Raw genomic sequence first — 19404 nt, forward strand, 5'->3', positions numbered from 1 at the left:
TGCTGTGGAGGTTTTAGTTCTTCACGGCAACCGGCAATGTTTTAGTTCTCCATGGTAACTGGCAATGCTGTGGAGGTTTTAGTTCTTCACGGCAACCAGCAATGCTGTGGAGGTTTTAGTTCTTCACGGCAACCAGCAATGCTGTGGAGGTTTTAGTTCTTCACGGCAACCAGCAATGCTGTGGAGGTTTTAGTTCTTCACGGCACTTTTTCACCTTGGACTATATTCAGGTGGTTTTTTTTTCAATGGCATGTTTTTTATGCCGGCCGTGGACATTTCCTTAATTGCAGTAGTTGAAATTACTGATTGAATGTCATTTTATTGAGAATTTAATTGTTTAATAGTTCACATGCTCATGGGTAAGTAACATCTTGCCTGTCATTTGCCCGCGACAATCATATTCCACTTGCCCCGGGCGTTGGGCAATGTTACTTTTTAACTCCCGAATGCAGCAAATTGCCGCAATGTCCTAGTCATATATTTTAATGCTCCAGTGCCTAGAAAATTAAACAGTCTCACTGCAGATATGGCCAAGCTTTATTTTTCATATTAGTAACAGATCATCATTCACACTTATTCATTTTAAAAGAGTGTTGTTATGTTGTATTGAGATACTTGTTTACGTTTGCCTTGTTGCCCTGCCTTCTGGGCGTAATGCCACCCCCCCCCCCCCCCCCCCCCCCCCCCAATCTCCATCGATCTAAGCCACTGGCCTTTCCCTCTTTTTTGTCAAATTCAAGGCCAGCAATGTTAAAAAAAAGTTTGTTTTCTTTAACAATACTACTAAGTCCCATTGATTTATTAATCATCAGCTACATTTTTCTCATTAGTAGCAAAGGATTTTTTATATGCACCATCCTACAGACAGGATAGCACATACCACAGCCTTTGATATAGGCCTGCAATGTGTCTTATTGGTTCTCCCTCCCCACTCTCCCCATTAAAGGGGTGCGTAATTGTTGAATGATTCCATAGGGTCATACTAAACGAAAAGGAGAAACCTTAATATAGGCATCCCCTGTTGGTCAATCCTCAACATTAATACAAACGTTAATAAATTTTGTTTTAAAGAAGAAAAAAAAAAAGAAAAAAAAAAGGGAGGTTAAATCTAGTACTTTGTGAAAACGGAAAATAGTGCAAAATCCAACAAGGCTTAAATGAGATAAAAAGCTGCAAAATAACATCTCTGTGAACAAATAAACAATGCGGCAAAGATTTAGATCTTGTTTTCAATTGTAACCCAAACCTCAGAGCATGCTACATGTGTGTACATGTACACTACCACCATAAACAGAACATGCAAACCTGCTATCTCCATAGTAACCGTCTCAGTATTGTCTGGGACAGGGGGTGGCGGCGGAGGTGAATCTGGAAGAAAACATGCATGCAGTACAAACAAACATCACAACAAAAACACACGACAGGTGTACGTAGTAGGTACAATGCAGGAAAAGAGAAGAGAGAGAAAATCGTAAATATCACAGAGTTTAAAACAAGAGTATTTTTCACTTTTGCAGGGCTTGAAATTAAGAATTTGTCTCCCACGATGATTGAAAAATAAAATTGCTGTGAGTGAAATGGACCACCGATGGCAATTTAAAGTCTGCCGACGGCATTTGAAAAAAAGAAGACTTTTGCAGCAAATAAAAACGAATGAAAGGTTATTTTGGTGTAGGCCCCCATGTAGACATATTGCAAAAGTACTAATATTATATACTAGCAGTTAATGTACACCAGGTGTAAACATTTTGCTATGATTGAGGAGCCTTACACACAGCACTTTTGTGTCGACGGTGATGCTCCCGACGTGCAGCAATTTATATCTCGACAGCAACTGCCATCGGTGCTGTCGTTAAGTTCGAGCCCTGCTTTTGCTTTCCACAGGGTTTTAGATATGTATGAAGAAGGAAGAAGGAAATGTTTTATTTAACGACAACACTCAACACATTTTATTTACGGTTATATGGCATCAGACATATGGTTAAGGACCATGCAAATATTGAGAAAGGAAACCCGCTGCCGCCAGTTCATGAGCTACTTAGATTGTATCAAAGTCAAGGTGTTAAACGTTGTGTTCAAAATAATCACGCCCAAATTGAGTGCAAACATGCTGACCTCAAAATATTTCATCTCACATCCACTGAAGTATTGAGTTTAATGAGATTAAAATAAACTCAAACGCATTTCTGAGTACTGACAACTGTCCAGCAGCTGTTATTGACTGTACTGAACTAAAAACGCCTTTCATGAACTCAAAAACAGACAAAGGTCCCTGTTGTGTCCCAATTAGTGAGATCTAAAGCCCTGTTTCCATTCTGCAGGTAAAACACAAACTGAAGAAAGTTGAGGTGTTTTCTCTTTTATAGATACATCACCTGTCCTCAAACTGGTGCATATTCCCCTAAGGATATTAGTCTGGTTCCATTACTATCCTTAGGGTTTGACACTCGTTTGAGGACAGGTGATGTTGAAAAGAAATGCATTATCTCCATTGCTGAAGGGACAGAACAAAACATCTCAAGAAAACAGTGGATCGAGATAAACATATTAGGCCAGGATTCGAATTTTACCACAGCACTGTAAGAAAGTGCCATAGTTGCCCTCTTTACTTGCCAATGTGCCCTGCAAATCAGATGTCAATGGTAAGAAAGATGCTGTGGTGCCCTACCATGCCCTTCCCATATATTGCATAATATTATCATGTAAGATAGTAAAGTTATCATTGGTAAGGCAAAAAAAAAAAAAAAAAAAAAAAAAAAAAAAGTGGTCTCTGGTCTGAAGACCAAAGTTCCAGAATTGTTGCCATGATGCAACTTTTTTTTTAAATTATTTTTTTGTTAAAAGCAAGATTTGCACAGAAAAATGTGGGTATATTTGATATTGAAATAAAGGGCATATTTAAACTGAAATCAGAATCCACATCCTACTTCATGCACGATGGCATTTTGGCTCCAAATGTGGTTTTACATCATAGCAAGAAAACCCGGCAAAAATCGATGACATAAAGCGGGAAATTAAAAAAAAAAAAAAGCTGATCGCGAGGGTCAAAATCGCTGACCAGAGACCAGAAATTTATTTTGCCCTAATATGATAAAAATCATCCAAATCCAACAAATTGGATAGGCTGGAGCCCCAGGCAAAAGGGTGAAATAATGTTTTGTCTGAGAAAACTTGACAGAAAACAAGTTGCTTTCTCTTATGAAGGAAAAGTTTACCTTTCGGGTCCCTCCAAACTTGCCATCGGTGCCCTAATTGTTGTTATTAAACTAAAGGCAGCACTTGCTATGCCCCCTAAAACCTCAAATTTTACCTGTTTGACCCCAGTTACAAAGCCTGTTCTTGTTATACACATGTGTAACTATATATATTTACCATGCTTAAACAGCTGTGTCTAACAAAAACAGGCCTCATAAATTTGGACCATTAGTTTTTTGTGAAAATATACCATGGGATAATTTCTCAACCAGAAGATTTCCTGGGCTAACGAGATAATGGATGTTGGACTATTAATACAATCACAGTATATGATTAGTTTACAATATGCTGCACAGATCACAACATCAATAGACTGCAGCACACACTTGATTTAGAATAGCCAAGCCTTGGAAAATTGCAAGAACAATCGCTTCATTTGTGCATCGCTCACGCAAATCTAATTTCATGTAACGCATATATATATATATATTTTTTTTTTTTGCGCATTAAATTTTGGACATCATTTACATAGATGTAACAGGTTATGCAAAAAGGAAATGGGCTACCTCATTTATTTTTGGGTAACCCATAAATTTAGGTTACGCCAATTTTCAATCATCAGAGCCCTGGAAAGGTATTATTACGCATATCTAAAAAGAAATGGGTTTTACATAACATGCACATATGGGAACTAAGACTTCAAGAGTACAACATCCAATACTGTCAACACCTTCTCCCCTCCCCCTCCCATCCTGTCCTGCTACTTGATTATGAACTTGATAACTGATTAAAGGGTGTTCTCACTACGCGATTAGTCGCACCGATTTACGTGTTCTCACGGTATCATTCGATCACATGCGACAAGTCGGTGCGACTAATCGCGTAGTGAGAACACCCCTTTAGGACGTCACTACTACAGCCTAAGCATTTTATTTTCTATCAAAATCAATCATTACAAATTCTATTGGGCAGTAATTATAAAAAAAATTAAAGACTGTTTTATTTAGTTAATGACACAACTAGAGCACATTTATTTATTATTCATCGGCATTTGGGTGTCAAACATTTAGTAATTATGACAAATAACAGCAAGGGATCTTTAGTATGCACACTATGATTCCCATGGATAGGACAGTACATACCATGGCTTTAGGTACAGATAGGACAGCACATACCATGGCTTTAGGTACAGATAGGACAGCACATACCATGGCTTTAGGTACATAGATAGGACAGCACATACCATGGCTTTAGGTACATAGATAGGACAACACATACCATGGCTTTAGGTACACCACTCATGGGGCATTAGTTGGGATGCAATACATGTAGTTATGAAACCATTCTAAGACATGACATGCAATATACTATATAATCGTATAGTGTAGTAACAGTATATGTTTGCATATATATATATATATATATATATCATCTTATCTCATGCATATAGACTATTGACCTCTGACCCATGCGAAAGCTGATAGCAGAATGAGAAGAAACCCACTATTGCACTCTTGACCCTCTGTCTTTTCAATATTCCAAAACTGGTGGTTTGACACATGTACGTTTTCGTTTTTTTCTTGATTTTGTTGGCTTTTTGTGCCAAGATTTGGTGCCAATATTGGAACGATCTGACAAATTATACCCAATCCTACCCACTTACATGTACCAATCTCCTAAAACTGGTATTTTTTTCAATTTTTTTTTTAAAAATGTATTTGTGTTTTGTCTTTAAATTACTTGTAAGCAAGCCAACCTTAAAATGAAGTTAAAGAAATGCATAAATATGCAAGATGCTACTAAGCGTTATTATTATTATTATAAGCGGTGTTTCTGAAAATATATCATTTATCAATTATTATCCTTTGTAAACTGCATTCATTGAGGTAAAAAAGTATTCATTAAATTAAAAAAAAAATTAAATCAATAAGTTTATTTACTGTTTCATCAATATACTGTTGCTATTTTTCAGGATGACAACAATTATCACAAAATATAACACAGAGAACATCACACGAATCTTGGAGGACTGAAGGGGTGCTCACACTGCACAACTTGTATTAGCAATAGCATGTGATCAAGATGAGAACAGCTGAATCATAACAATTTTAATTAATTAATTTTACTTTAGCTTTTACTTAGGAACTGCTGAATGCTCATGCAAATTTGCAAAGGTTAATAAAGCATGTTACAAGTTGTTACTGCAAATTACACAGTATGAACCACCCCCTATAAAGAATACTGACATTAATTAATTTTACTTTAATAACTTTTACATTGGCATTGCCAAATGTTCATTCAAATTTGCAAGTGTTAATTAATATCACATGTCACAAGTCGTTACTGCAAATTGCACAGTATGAACAAAACCTTTAAAGAATGCTGACATTAATTAATTTTGCTTTAGTTTTTACACCGGCATTGCTGAATGCTCATTCATATTTGCAAGGGTTACTAAATCACATGCTACTACAAGTTGTTACTGCAAAATGCACTGTATGAACAACCCCTTATAAAGAATGTTGACATTGATGAATTTTACTTTAGTTTTTACATCATCATTGCTGAATGCTCATTCACATTTACAAGGGTTACTAAATGATATGCTACTACAAGGTGTTACTGAACAAACCCTTTAAAGAAAGCCCTCAGCATGCTCAGAGTAAACACAACAATTCTCACTACTCATGCACTAGGAACACAGAGTGCTCAACGGTGCTCACCAATCCAGCTCTTGCTCACGTTTTTGCTCACATAGCGGTACGGTGCTGTCATGACAAAATAACAACTCGTCACATGCCATCATCGGCTCACAAAACATGTTAGCATATTCTATCTACATGTACAGCAAACAATTTGTTTACCAGTTATGGTGCATTGGTTGGAACGAGAAGAGCGCCAATCAGTTGAATGGATCCACTGATGTGGTTCGAACCTGCGACCTCAGATGAACGCACAACTGACTGAGCTAACTCCCGCCCTCTTAATGAATTGAGACCACTACATCATGTGTACATGAAGGTAATTATATAAAAATATATTTCAGTTCAATAAAGATCTAGCTCATTGGCTTTGTCGCAGGAACTGAAAAAGACACCTCTATAACTGATATATCGATATGTGCACAAATGATTTTTACACTTCAGGTTTTGGAAAATGTAATTTTTTGAAGTTTTTCAATACCGGTAGCTCGTCTGAGAATACTGTCCCTCCCCTGAATGTAAAAACACCCCCTGGTTAACACTAATAGTTTATTGTCCCTTCCCTGAATGTCAAAAACACCCCCTAGGGAGCTGGATGGGTAACACTTTATTGTCCCTCCCCTCAATTTCAAAAACACCCCCTTGAGAGCTGGCGGGTAACACTTCATTGTCCCTCCCCTCAATTTCAAAAACACCCCCTAGAGAGCTGGCTTGGTAACACATTATTGCCCCTCTCCTCAATTTCAAAAACACCCCCTTGAGAGCTGGCGGGTAACACTTTATTGTCCCTCCCCTCAATTTCAAAAACACCTCCTTGGGAGCTGCCTGGGTAACACTTTATTGTCCCTCCCCTCAATTTCAAAAACACACCCTTGGGAGCTGGCTTAGAAACAAATAACTTTTAGTAAATTCCACAGTGGGACTGACTATAGAATACATTATTCACATTTAAATTGTTTTATCCTGCAACCACTGTTTCTATTGACAGATTATGACGACTGATTAAAGCAAAGTCATAAACGCATACTAGCAGATTATCACTTTTGACGTCACTCATATGACGTCACACACATAGATAGCTACATTACAAAATTGCTCATTTAACCTCTAGGTCATTGCACAATGTGGCAGAAATAACAGAAATAATAGCTTTTCCCCTTACTTTTTATGGTCTGCAGGATAAAGATAATAACTAATTAATGATGTTGGATATCTGCTTTATCCCATTCTTACCTTCACAGGATAAAGCAGATATCCGACGTCAGTAACTAGTTATTCTCTATACAGCTGCACATAACCTTTAGTATCCTATACTTGCTAATCTAGGTCACAGTAAACTAATGTTAAACTTGTATGCAAATAAAATGCTTTGGAATAATCAAAACACTAATATAATAATATGCAAATTACATGCCCATTTAAAACAAAATATGTAAATTATGAAATACATGTATGAACAGCAATTTAAAGAATATTAAAAAAATTACCTCGATTTCAAACATATCTGTATAACTATGCTACAAGACATCATTTTATTTTAACTCAGATGACATATCTTATAACTATGCTACAAGACAGGGTTCCAGCTGCCGTTCGCCATTGTCGCCAATTGGCGAATTATCACAAATTTGGCTATAATCTGGTCAATCAGGCGATACAAAATGGCGATTTTTTTTTTCAACCAATGTTTCCCGAAATTCGGATTATCTTATTTTCCTAATATATGTATATATATTTAATGTCGCCACCATCCCAAAGAAAATATATGCGTGAAACCCTTGCCCTTAATAAAATAAAATGTGGATGCAGTGAATCGTGAACCAATCAAATCGTTAACGATTCCTCACGAATAAAATCTACATACAGGGCTCTGTTCGATCGAGTACTTCATTCGTATGAATATATTTATTTCAGTTTGCGTAAGCTCGGTATAACCTATTAAAACGCCAGATATGCGGGTCCACAATTTTTTATTTAAGTTTCACACCGAATTATATTGTTTTATCTACCAAGATAATTTGCATTTTTTATCATTGTTCAGGTTTAATTTTAAAACATTGTTCTAGTAAATCAAACGCTCGTTCAAATGCGATCTTTAATCACAGTTATCACATGGTGATGCTAAGCGTTGCGGGACCGCCAGTGATTACAACACAATGCCGCGACCAACCAAGTACAAACGGGATCGCGATTCGAAATCTCAGGTACAAATAACAGATATGCTTCTACCCGTTCGGGAAGTCCACATGGCTGACACCGACATCAACGAATCAGGTCTCACTACACAGATGTCATCTGCCATTGAAACCCATGTTAAACTGCCCAACTTCAAGCGAAGATTGCCCATAGAACGGGTTCTCATTGGCACTAACAACATACACCATTGTGAACATACATTATACAAGCATTTATTTTCACTCCAAAATTGAGAACATTTCAGTCTCAGTTTTTAGCTATATGACCGCATCTGGCAGTAGTACCGGTCCGAACAGGTGGTTCATTAACCGATTCACTCCGGCTGTCACTTGCGCTATATACCTATGTCCCAAAAGGTCGATGCACAATATTACAAAATAACATGGGCAAAATACAGCCAGAAGGCTTACCATTAAACATACATATTGTTTTAATTCTTCACCATTTCCTAGAAGTGAATATGTGAACCATAACATGTGTCACAATTAGGAACTATAGTGGACCGTGATGAATGAACTCTCACCCGGAAGTGATCTGTGTAGTGAGACCTCAACTGAAACTTGCGCCGCCACTACTGAGGATGAAACTAAAGATAATTATGACGGCATGTACCTGGTTGACATTTCGACCACCGATAGCGATACTATCGGCGATAGGCTTGTTGATCGTACGAAGAATCACAAATGTATTGCTCACTAGGACAAATACACCACATGAATTTGAGAATAAATTACACAAATATAAATATTAAAATTTTCAATCCGCTCTTTTGGCTATAAAATTTATATCGTGGCTATAAAAGTAAACATTTGGCTACAACTTTGGCTATTAATGAAAATTTTCCAGCTGAAACCCTGACAAGACATCATTTCATTTTAACTGAGATGACATATATGTGTAACTATGCTACAAGACATCATTTCATTTTAACTAAGATGACATATCTGTGTAACTATGCTACAAGACATTATTTTATTTTAACTAAGATGACATATCTGTGTAACTATGCTACAAGACATCATTTTATTTGAACTAAGATGACACATCTGTATAACTACATGTATGCTACAAGACATCATTTTATTTTAACTAAGATGACATATCTGTATAACTACATGTATGCTACAAGACATCATTTTATTTTAAGTAAGATGACATATCTTATAACTATGCTACAAGACATAATTTTATTTGAACTAAGATGACATATCTTATAACTATGCTACAAGACATAATTTTATTTGAACTAAGATGACATATCTTATAACTATGCTACAAGACATCATTTCATTTCAACTAAGATGACATATCTTATAACTATGCTACAAGACATCATTTCATTTTAACTAAGATGACATATCTTATAACTATGCTACAAGACATCATTTCATTTTAACTGAGATGACACATCTGTATAACTACATGTATGCTACAAGACATCATTTTATTTTAACTAAGATGACACATCTGTATAACTACATGTATGCTACAAGACATCATTTCATTTGAACTAAGATGACATATCTTATAACTATGCTACAAGACATCATTTCATTTTAACTAAGATGACATATCTTATAACTATGCTACAAGACATCATTTCATTTTAACTGAGATGACACATCTGTATAACTACATGTATGCTACAAGACATTTCATTTTAACTAAGATGACACATCTGTATAACTACATGTATGCTACAAGACATCATTTTATTTTAACTAAGATGACACATCTGTATAACTACATGTATGCTACAAGACATCATTTCATTTGAACTAAGATGACATATCTTATAACTATGCTACAAGACATCATTTCATTTTAACTAAGATGACATATCTTATAACTATGCTACAAGACATCATTTCATTTTAACTAAGATGACATATCTTATAACTATGCTACAAGACATCATTTCATTTTAACTAAGATGACATATATGTGTAACTATGCTACAAGGCATCATTTCATTTTAACTAAGATGACATATCTTATAACTATGCTACAAGACATTATTTCATTTTAACTAAGATGACATATCTTATAACTATCCTACAAGACATCATTTCATTTTAACTAAGATGACATATCTTATAACTATGCTACAAGACATCATTTCATTTTAACTAAGATGACATATCTTATAACTATGCTACAAGACATCATTTCATTTTAACTAAGATGACATATCTTATAACTATGCTACAAGACATCATTTCATTTTAACTAAGATGACATATCTTATAACTATGCTACAAGACATCATTTTATTTTAACTAAGATGACATATCTGTGTAACTATGCTACAAGACATCATTTCATTTTAACTAAGATGACATATCTGTGTAACTATGCTACAAGACATTATTTTATTTTAACTAAGATGACATATCTGTGTAACTATGCTACAAGACATCATTTTATTTGAACTAAGATGACACATCTGTATAACTACATGTATGCTACAAGACATCATTTTATTTTAACTAAGATGACATATCTGTATAACTACATGTATGCTACAAGACATCATTTTATTTTAAGTAAGATGACATATCTTATAACTATGCTACAAGACATAATTTTATTTGAACTAAGATGACATATCTTATAACTATGCTACAAGACATAATTTTATTTGAACTAAGATGACATATCTGTATAACTATGCTACAAGACATCATTTTATTTGAACTAAGATGACATATCTCTGTAACTATGCTACAAGACATCATTTTATTTGAACTAAGATGACATATCTGTATAATTATGCTACAAGACGTCATTTTATTTGAACTAAGATGACATATCTGTATAACTATGCTACAAGACATCATTTTATTTGAACTAAGATGACATATCTCTGTAACTATGCTACAAGACATCATTTTATTTGAACTAAGATGACATATCTTATAACTATGCTACAAGACATCATTTTATTTTAACTAAGATGACATATCTTATAACTATGCTACAAGACATCATTTTATTTTCACTAAGATGACATATATGTGTAACTATGCTACAAGGCATCATTTTATTTTAACTAAGATGACATATCTTAAAAAGCTTATCCTTCATGCTTGCAAAATACACAAACAGAAATTTTAAAAACAACAAAACAAATAACACTGTTCTTTTCTCTAAACACGTATGTATGTGTGTATGCATGTATGTATGCATGTATGTATGTATGTACGTATTGCTGTATAAATATCTATATATTGTATTTATGTCGAGGTTGACTGTTAAATACATAGATATTAACGCACTGGCGCAGGGGATAATTAAATCCTTTCTGGCCTCACAAAATTTCCCATGCCGTTGCTGGGACTTGAACCTGTGGCACTGAATCGCCCGCAAATTGCAAGACTAACCACGATGTGCTCGGAGCAATTGAGGCATCCATAAAAAAGGACGTATGTATGTATGTATGTATGTATGTATGTATGTATGTATGTTATGTATGTATGTATGTATACGTACGTAAATCCACATAAGATTGTCAGATCAAATGTCGGAATTTAATGTGCTTATATCAAATTAATGACCAAACATGCTAACTGGGGGCACAGACTGACTTGCGCCAGAAAATGTACCCCCAATGAGATTTCTCAAACACTTACCCACTGAATCCTGGTACGATAATGGTGGTGTAGACTGTACCATTGTTGGAGCAGGTGGGTAGCCCATGCCTTGAGAAATGGGTCGTGATATTCCCACAGCTGTGGGTGTAGGGGTATGGATAGTGCCCATCATAGTAGGGGCATAGTTTCCTGGGTAATGCTGTTGGTTACCTTGGCCATAGGGATTTGAACCTAAGAACAGAAAAAAACCCTATTTATTATAGATTAAGAAAAAACTGGAACAAGTGCATCCTTGAGTACAGGTAATGTGGAAAAGAAAAACTATTTTTGCATATTCCTATTGATGGTTTTTATTTTTGTGCTATTGCACAATTCATGTAATTTCACACTTGTATCCTATTCGGGTTCAAACATGCTCCTCAGTGAAAATAGAGGATATTTCATGTTTTTTTGTCAAATATAATTTATATCTGATCCAGTGAAATTTGCAATCATATCTCACGAGTCGCGCTTGCACGACAAGTGTGATATGATTGCAAACTTCACAAGATGAGATATAAATCATATTTGACAAAAAATATGAAATTTTCTATTTATTATATAACTTTTGGCAATTTACCTTTATTTTTAAAATGCCAGCAGCAAAATAGTTCCGGCTTTGGTGAAGATAACACTATCTACAGTGACGATAACACATTTTAGAGTGAAATAGTGAAATTTTCACTCTAAAATGTGTTATCGTCACCGAGTGACTGATAACACTTTTATTTCACTGATATTTTAAGATATTTCACTAAATCTTATATAATAATGGTAGCTATAACATACAATCCCTGCAATTAAGAAAATGTCCATGGCTAAACAAAGCGCTGTAGAGAATGAAAAACTCCCAGGCATTGCCGACTGCCGTGGGCAATTGCAGGGGTCGCCATTAGCATTAAGGCTGATAAGTACTCGGTTCACACCTTGGTACTGGCTCCCACACAGAGTGAGCTTTAACGACACAATGGGTGGTGCAAGACTACTAACCCGACTTCTCTCTCACTAACCACAAACCACTAATCCACTGCCCCAAACAAGACGGCCCAGATATAACCGAGGTGTTTACCCAGGACAGCGTGCTTGAATCTTAATACCCTGGTACTGGCTCCCACATAGAGCGAGCTTTAACGACACAATGGGGTAGTGCAAGACCACTAACCTGACTTCTCTCTCACTAACCACAAACCACTAATCCACTGCCCCAAACAAGACAGCCCAGATATGATAACTGAGGTGTTTACCCAGGACAGCGTGCTTGAATCTTAATACCCTGGTACTGGCTCCCACACAGAGAAAGCTTTAACGACACAATGGGGTGGTGCAAGACCACTAACCCGACTTCTCTCTCACTAACCACAAACCACTAATCCACTGCCCAAAACAAGACAACCCAGATAAGATAACTGAGGTGTTTACCCAGGACAGCGTGCTTGAATCTTAATACCCTGGTACTGGCTCCCACACAGAGCTAGCTTTAACGACACAATGGGGTGGTGCAAGACCACTAACCCAACTTCTCTCTCACTAACCACAAACCACTAATCCACTGCCCAAAACAAGACAACCCAGATATGATAACTGAGGTGTTTACCCAGGACAGTGTGCTTGAATCTTAATACCCTGGTACTGGCTCCCACACAGAGCGAGCTTTAACGACACAATGGGGTGGTGCAAGACCACTAACCCGACTTCTCTCTCACTAACCACAAACCACTAATCCACTGCCCCAAACAAGACAGCCCAGATATAACCGAGGTGTTTATCCAGGACAGCGTGCTTGAATCTTAATACCCTGTTACTGGCTCCAACACACAGCGAGCTTTAACGACACAATGGGGTGGTGCAAGACCACTAACCCGACTTCTCTCTCACTAACCACAAACCACTAATCCACTGCCCCAAACAAGACGGCCCAGATATAACCGAGGTGTTTACCCAGGACAGCGTGCTTGAATCTTAATACCCTGGTACTGGCTCCCACACAGAGCGGGCTTTAACAACACAATGGGGTGGTGCAAGACCACTAACCCAACTTCTGTCTCACTAACCACAAACCACTAATCCACTGCCCCAAACAAGACAGCCCAGATATGATAACTGAGGTGTTTACCCAGGACAGCGTGCTTGAATTTTAATTAAACTTTGTACAGTGAAACCTCTCAAAAAAGGACCCTCTGTAAACCGGAATTCCTTCAAAACCGGACTTTTTTTTGCGGTCCCTTTGAAATATCTGTACAGAAGAGAACCTCTCTAAACTGGATACCTCTTAAAACCAGACTTTTTACTTGGATGTCCGGTTTAGAGAGGTTTCACTGTATTTGTTTAACGATATCACTAATCCATATATAATCAGTATATTACATCAGTCACCCTTGAATCTGGTTAAGACAGCACTACTGTCTACTGTATTTTAACACCGAGTTTCTGCTGTAGGTCAACATTACCTGGCAAAGAAGGCGGGGCAATAGGTGGTGCTACTGATCGATAGTGACCAGCCTGTGACCTGCCTAGTGTCCCTGATAACGAGTTGCCCGATATCGACCCTGATCTTGACACTGGTGGTGTGGGCGGCATCGTGGTTGGAGCATGTGACCCCTGACTGCTGATTGACGGAGTGCGGACTGGTTTAGGACCGGCGGTGTGCAGCTGGAAAATAGAATACACAGTTTATACACACTGTTATTAACTAAATTGAAGGCATTTTCTGTTACCTTTTTTTTTTTAGAACTTTCATCATTACAATCTGATAATATACTGAACTAAAAGAAATGCAAATATTAATTAAGTTTTCTTTAATTTATTTAAAATTATTGCATTTGAATCGTATTAGTTTTTTTTATCAGTGAATTCTTACCCTTACAAGTTGGCCATTTGAGTTGATAAATAATATTTTGGTACAAGAAAAACGTGACTTAGGGTATTATAGATAATCTATTATCCTATAACTTACCCATGATATTCATGTCATAAACCCATAAGATAATTTAGTGTATTAATCCGGTTAATAATGGTATGCAGATTTAAAGGTATATGCAAATTTACACGGTCTCTAGTTGCTGTCAATGGGTCATTTGATTAGAAACCAACAAGACCTGTATACATGAACATAACGATTTAGTTAAAATGCATGACGTCAAACTAATTTGTGCTAATCGTGATGACGTCAAATCAATGATGGACGTGACTTTAGTATTGTAATTTACTAAATATCGAATGGAAATTTTATTTTAGAAGTGTTATAGGATAAATAGAATTCGCTACTCATGTTTTTTAAATATGTAAAATATCAACATCATCTAGTTAATTGATATTTTGTCTCGTCAGAGCTGCGACTCGGATATTTTCCATATTAAAATTCACTTGTGATGAATCCTCTATTTATTGATCTATTTATTACATGTACCTTTATTTTGCTTCACACCAACTGGTGTGTGTTTGTGTATGTGTGTCTGTATAATGTTAGTAACAAATGTATATAATGAATAGAATGGAATGGAGTGGAATGAATGGCAATACAAATTACAAAGCAATGTATTTAATGCATGTATATCTGTATGTATCCCCTAATTTCCCATGGAACTTGAAAACATTTCCATGCCAGATCTGCCAGAACCTTCCGTGGATGCAAGGACAAATTAAATGAACGACCGATTGATTGATAAGAACTGTATCTTTATACACTGAAGAATAAATGTTCTTTACAGGATTAGCTCTGGCACTCGCCAAATTTGCTAACTGCGAATTTTAAAAACAATTGACAAATTGTATTTTAGTTTGGCGAATACATTTCATATAATAATTGTTATTTTATTAGAAAATAACTGGGTGTTTGCAATTTTTAAAGTTTAAATCAGGGGTGGGAATTGGTGAACTGTAAAAAAAAAGAGGAAATCTAGAGGGGTCCCAGAAATTTGTGAAATCCTAGGTTAAAATCTGTGCCATCTGACACATTTTGGAGGAAAGGACAATTAAAATGCAAGGAAACGCAATGTTCCAAGACAGGGAAAACAGCTGATCCGAGGAGAATTCCCACCCCTGTTAAATAGACGAGTTGGCAAATGTTTTTGCTCACCCAGAGCTAGTCCTCCACTGGAATGGGGGAAATATAAAACAGCTCGGAAAAGTCAGGTTATAACATGAATATACAAATTTAATTAATTAATAATACATTTCTGAGTGTTTTATAAAGGCGATTTTAGAATTAATTATTGAAAAAGACGCTACTTAAGGTAAGATGATGCTAGACTATTGAGGCATGGTGCCACACTATGCTAAAAGAAGCTAAAGAAAACACTATATAATCCAGTGAAGAAAAATGTTTACTGAAATGGGGGTAAACCGCAAGCAGGTTAAACAGGTCAGGTTATAACATGAATATAAACATTTACTCTCACTCCATGTCCAACTTCGTCCAGCACGGTGTAGTCGACAGGTTTGCGCATGTATTTGATTGGTCGCTCTGTCTGCTCGGGGAAGATAATACCACTTTTCACCCCAACAGGTCGCGATGTGCTTCGGTTTGTCGTCAAAATACCAATTTCACGCCTTGCCACCTTTTCTTTGTGAATGCTGACAATCTGAAAATAACATACACCTCACTTGAAATTAAAATTCACATTTTTGAATCATTAAATTTTTAGAATTTTTTTTTTTACAAAAACAAAACAAGAGACTGACCATCTAAACTAAATAAAACAAGCATTCTGACAGTACTGATAAAGCAATACATGTCTCCAATCGGTTCCAACAAAGTTTGATATTTAATTTCAAGGGCCATAACTCTGCCAAAAATGGGTATATCGTCATGAAATTCAAACCTCATCTGTAACAGTACAAAACGCTATACACAAAATTTCAGCTTAATATCTTGAGGCATTGAGAAAAAAAAGCCATTAGCTGCTATCAAACATTTGGTATATAGTCTTAGAGAGGAAACCTGCTACATTTTTTTCATTAGTAGCATGGTAACTTTTATATGCACCATTCCACAGACAGGATAGCACATACCACAGGCTTTGATATAGTCTAATGAGCCCACTGATGGGGATCGATTCCAAGACTGACCACGCATCAGATGAGCACGCATTAGATGAGCACTTTACCACTGGGCTACGCCGCACCCTTGTTTATTACAAAAGTTATCGGTTTAAAATGACCATAGACAGGCTCAAATTTGTATTAGGTGAGCATTTCGCCTCCAACAAAAACCTTTCCAAACTGCTGTGACAGATTCTTACACTCAAGCTCTACAACTTGTATGGGGCAGGACATAGCCCAGAGATAAAGCGATTGCCTGATGCGCAGTCGGTGTGGGATCTATCCCCATCAATGGGCCCATTGAGCCATTTCTCATTCCAGCCAGTACACCACGACTAATATATCAAAGGCTGCGGTATGTGCTATCTTGTCTGTGGGATGGTTCATATAAAAGATCCCTTCCTACTAATGGAAAAATATTGCAGGTTTCCTCTCTAAGACTATGTCAAAATGACCAAATGTTTGACATCCAATAGCTAATGATTAATAAATCAGTGTGCTCTAATGGTGTCATTAAACAAAAACCCCGACAGTTCAGCACACACCACAGCCTTTAACCAACCTGTGAGAGATGATTGACACTTGACTCCATCTCCGCCAACTGGTTCTGCTGAAGATCAAGCAGTTTGAGGAAGTTGGTCGCTAGGCTGTTGATCTGGTACGCGACGCTGGCTAGCGAGTGAGTCGTGTAACTCTTGGTGAGATCCAGTGCGTCACGTTTATTTGATGACTGGAACAACAAGAAGAAGAAAAAAAAATTAAATGTGTACACAACACCTGCAATTACCCACGGCAACTGGCAATGTCATGGAGTTTTAGTTCTCCACGGCACTTTTTCGCCTCGGACTATTCAGGTTTTTTCCCCTTCAATAGCATGTTTTTTTTCTGTGGACATTTTCTTAATTGCAGTCATAATGACCGGTTAGCCCAAGTACTCTGCTGTTCGACCTAGACGGACATTTGGACAGTTCTGATTGCTCTCAGTAAGACAACTCTATATTTTACATATTAATCACTAATGCACACACTACAGTAAGAAACCCGACAGCACTCCGTTTCAATAATGTTCTAATTACACCAAACTTACATGTATCAGGGCTTCTAGAATTTGTATAAAATCCACTAGCCATGGGATCAGTGATTTAAAAAATCTACTAGCCACAATTAAAAATTCACAAGCCCTACTTTACTTTAAGTTAATATAATTTTACTAAATAATAGTAATAATCAGATATGTCACCTAAAGGGTGAGATAGAAGATAGAGCTTAAAAACACTAACGTTGGGGTGGGGGCAGGATATTCATATTTACAAAATCAACTTAACTGTAACATTTGACTTCTTTTTTTCACTAGCCATTGGGCATGGCAATAGTATTATTTACTAGCCCAATATTGAATATCACTAGCTACCATAATCTAGAAGCCCTGTGTATACATATTTTAACCAGAACATTATTGAAAAGGGGTGTTGTCGGGTTTCTTCCTGTAGTATATATATTTGTGGTTAGGCCTACTATGCGAAAGATTTGTTACTGGCGAACTTAATGATCAAAATAAAGGCATTTAGTGTCAAATATAGAGTTATTGCTATATACTAGAGCAGAAATCTTTGGCTACCTGGTGGTAGGCAGCAAATCCCTTATTTACGCTTTAGATAATAGATTTATCTCTCGATAAGAGAGAAAGCATAACCATCAAAATGTCCGTCTAGCTCTCAAACGGGCGAGTACTCAGGCTAGAAGTATGATCCAACTGCTGGAAATTTAACTTCCATACATCGGTCATGCTGACCCGTGTGCATTTATCAAAGCTTTCAAGTTGGAACTTTCACAAGGAGTGAAATTTTGTCTGGTCCGATCGAGTCCAACATCGTGAATCCTAATAAACCGGCGCAAAAAATATGCACGCTGACAATTGGTCAAGGTTTGAGATTCTGACTAATAAACAATGTGGACACCTATTATATATGATTTTAATGTCTTACATTGCTTAACCGGGCTGGCCGGCAGTTGCAGGCTTGTTTGTCGGTCATTGAGATCAAATGAACAACAAAAAATATATATGTAATAAAAACAATTTGCTATGTTTAAAATGCATGAGAAAATTATGTACCGGCGTGAGAGCGTGACACAACGTTCAAATGCTTGAGTCTCACACCGAATGCGTAACACTTGACTAGCAACCACCAAGCAAAGGGCCGCAACTCTAAATGCGTTTTATCATTTTGCCAAAAACGCGACCCCGAAAACCTACATGTCGATTACGGCTTTACAGTCATTAACGGCCGACTTAATCATTAAACATCGGTAGTGTTCGTAAACTAGAATGATGAATAAATTTGTTTACGTGAGTCTAGCACCTTAGTTGCAAATTAAAAGTGGTAAAATTATTTTTCCAAATATAGGTTATCAATTTATAACCCTTTATCAGCCATAAACACCATTTATATGTATATGTTATTATGTGCAGTATTTTAAAGAACCGATTTATGTCACTAACATAAATTTAAACCATCGTAAGTAAAAGAATTGATTTATTAAAGTAATTATGATTGACCGGGATTTTTATACCAAGGGACATAACTTTTGAAATTCTCGCCACTAATTTTAAGATTGTTTCTTTCATAGCGCACACAGAA

At 36.6% G+C, this 19404-nt stretch overlaps 1 protein-coding gene across 5 annotated transcripts in view; it reads right to left on the reverse strand.

Moving 5' to 3' along the window:
• The window catches only part of LOC121384948 (abl interactor 1-like), a 35466-nt gene that overhangs the window by 13085 nt on the left and 2977 nt on the right, over positions 1–19404 (reverse strand). The window contains exons 2-7 of one of the 5 annotated variants that reach the window (XM_041515438.1): positions 17328–17495; positions 16123–16305; positions 14173–14374; positions 11726–11917; positions 5919–5963; positions 1306–1368 (exon numbers count right to left, since the gene is read on the reverse strand). In XM_041515438.1, the coding sequence (XP_041371372.1) occupies positions 1306–1368; positions 5919–5963; positions 11726–11917; positions 14173–14374; positions 16123–16305; positions 17328–17495 (853 nt within the window). Of the gene's footprint in view, positions 1–1305; positions 1369–5918; positions 5964–11725; positions 11918–14172; positions 14375–16116; positions 16306–17327; positions 17496–19404 lie in introns of all 5 variants that reach the window. The other 4 variants (XM_041515437.1, XM_041515439.1, XM_041515440.1 and 1 more) reach the window with 4 other exon arrangements.

The sequence above is a fragment of the Gigantopelta aegis genome, chromosome 11 (assembly GCF_016097555.1).
Source record: "Gigantopelta aegis isolate Gae_Host chromosome 11, Gae_host_genome, whole genome shotgun sequence".
NCBI lineage: Eukaryota > Metazoa > Mollusca > Gastropoda > Neomphalida > Peltospiridae > Gigantopelta > Gigantopelta aegis.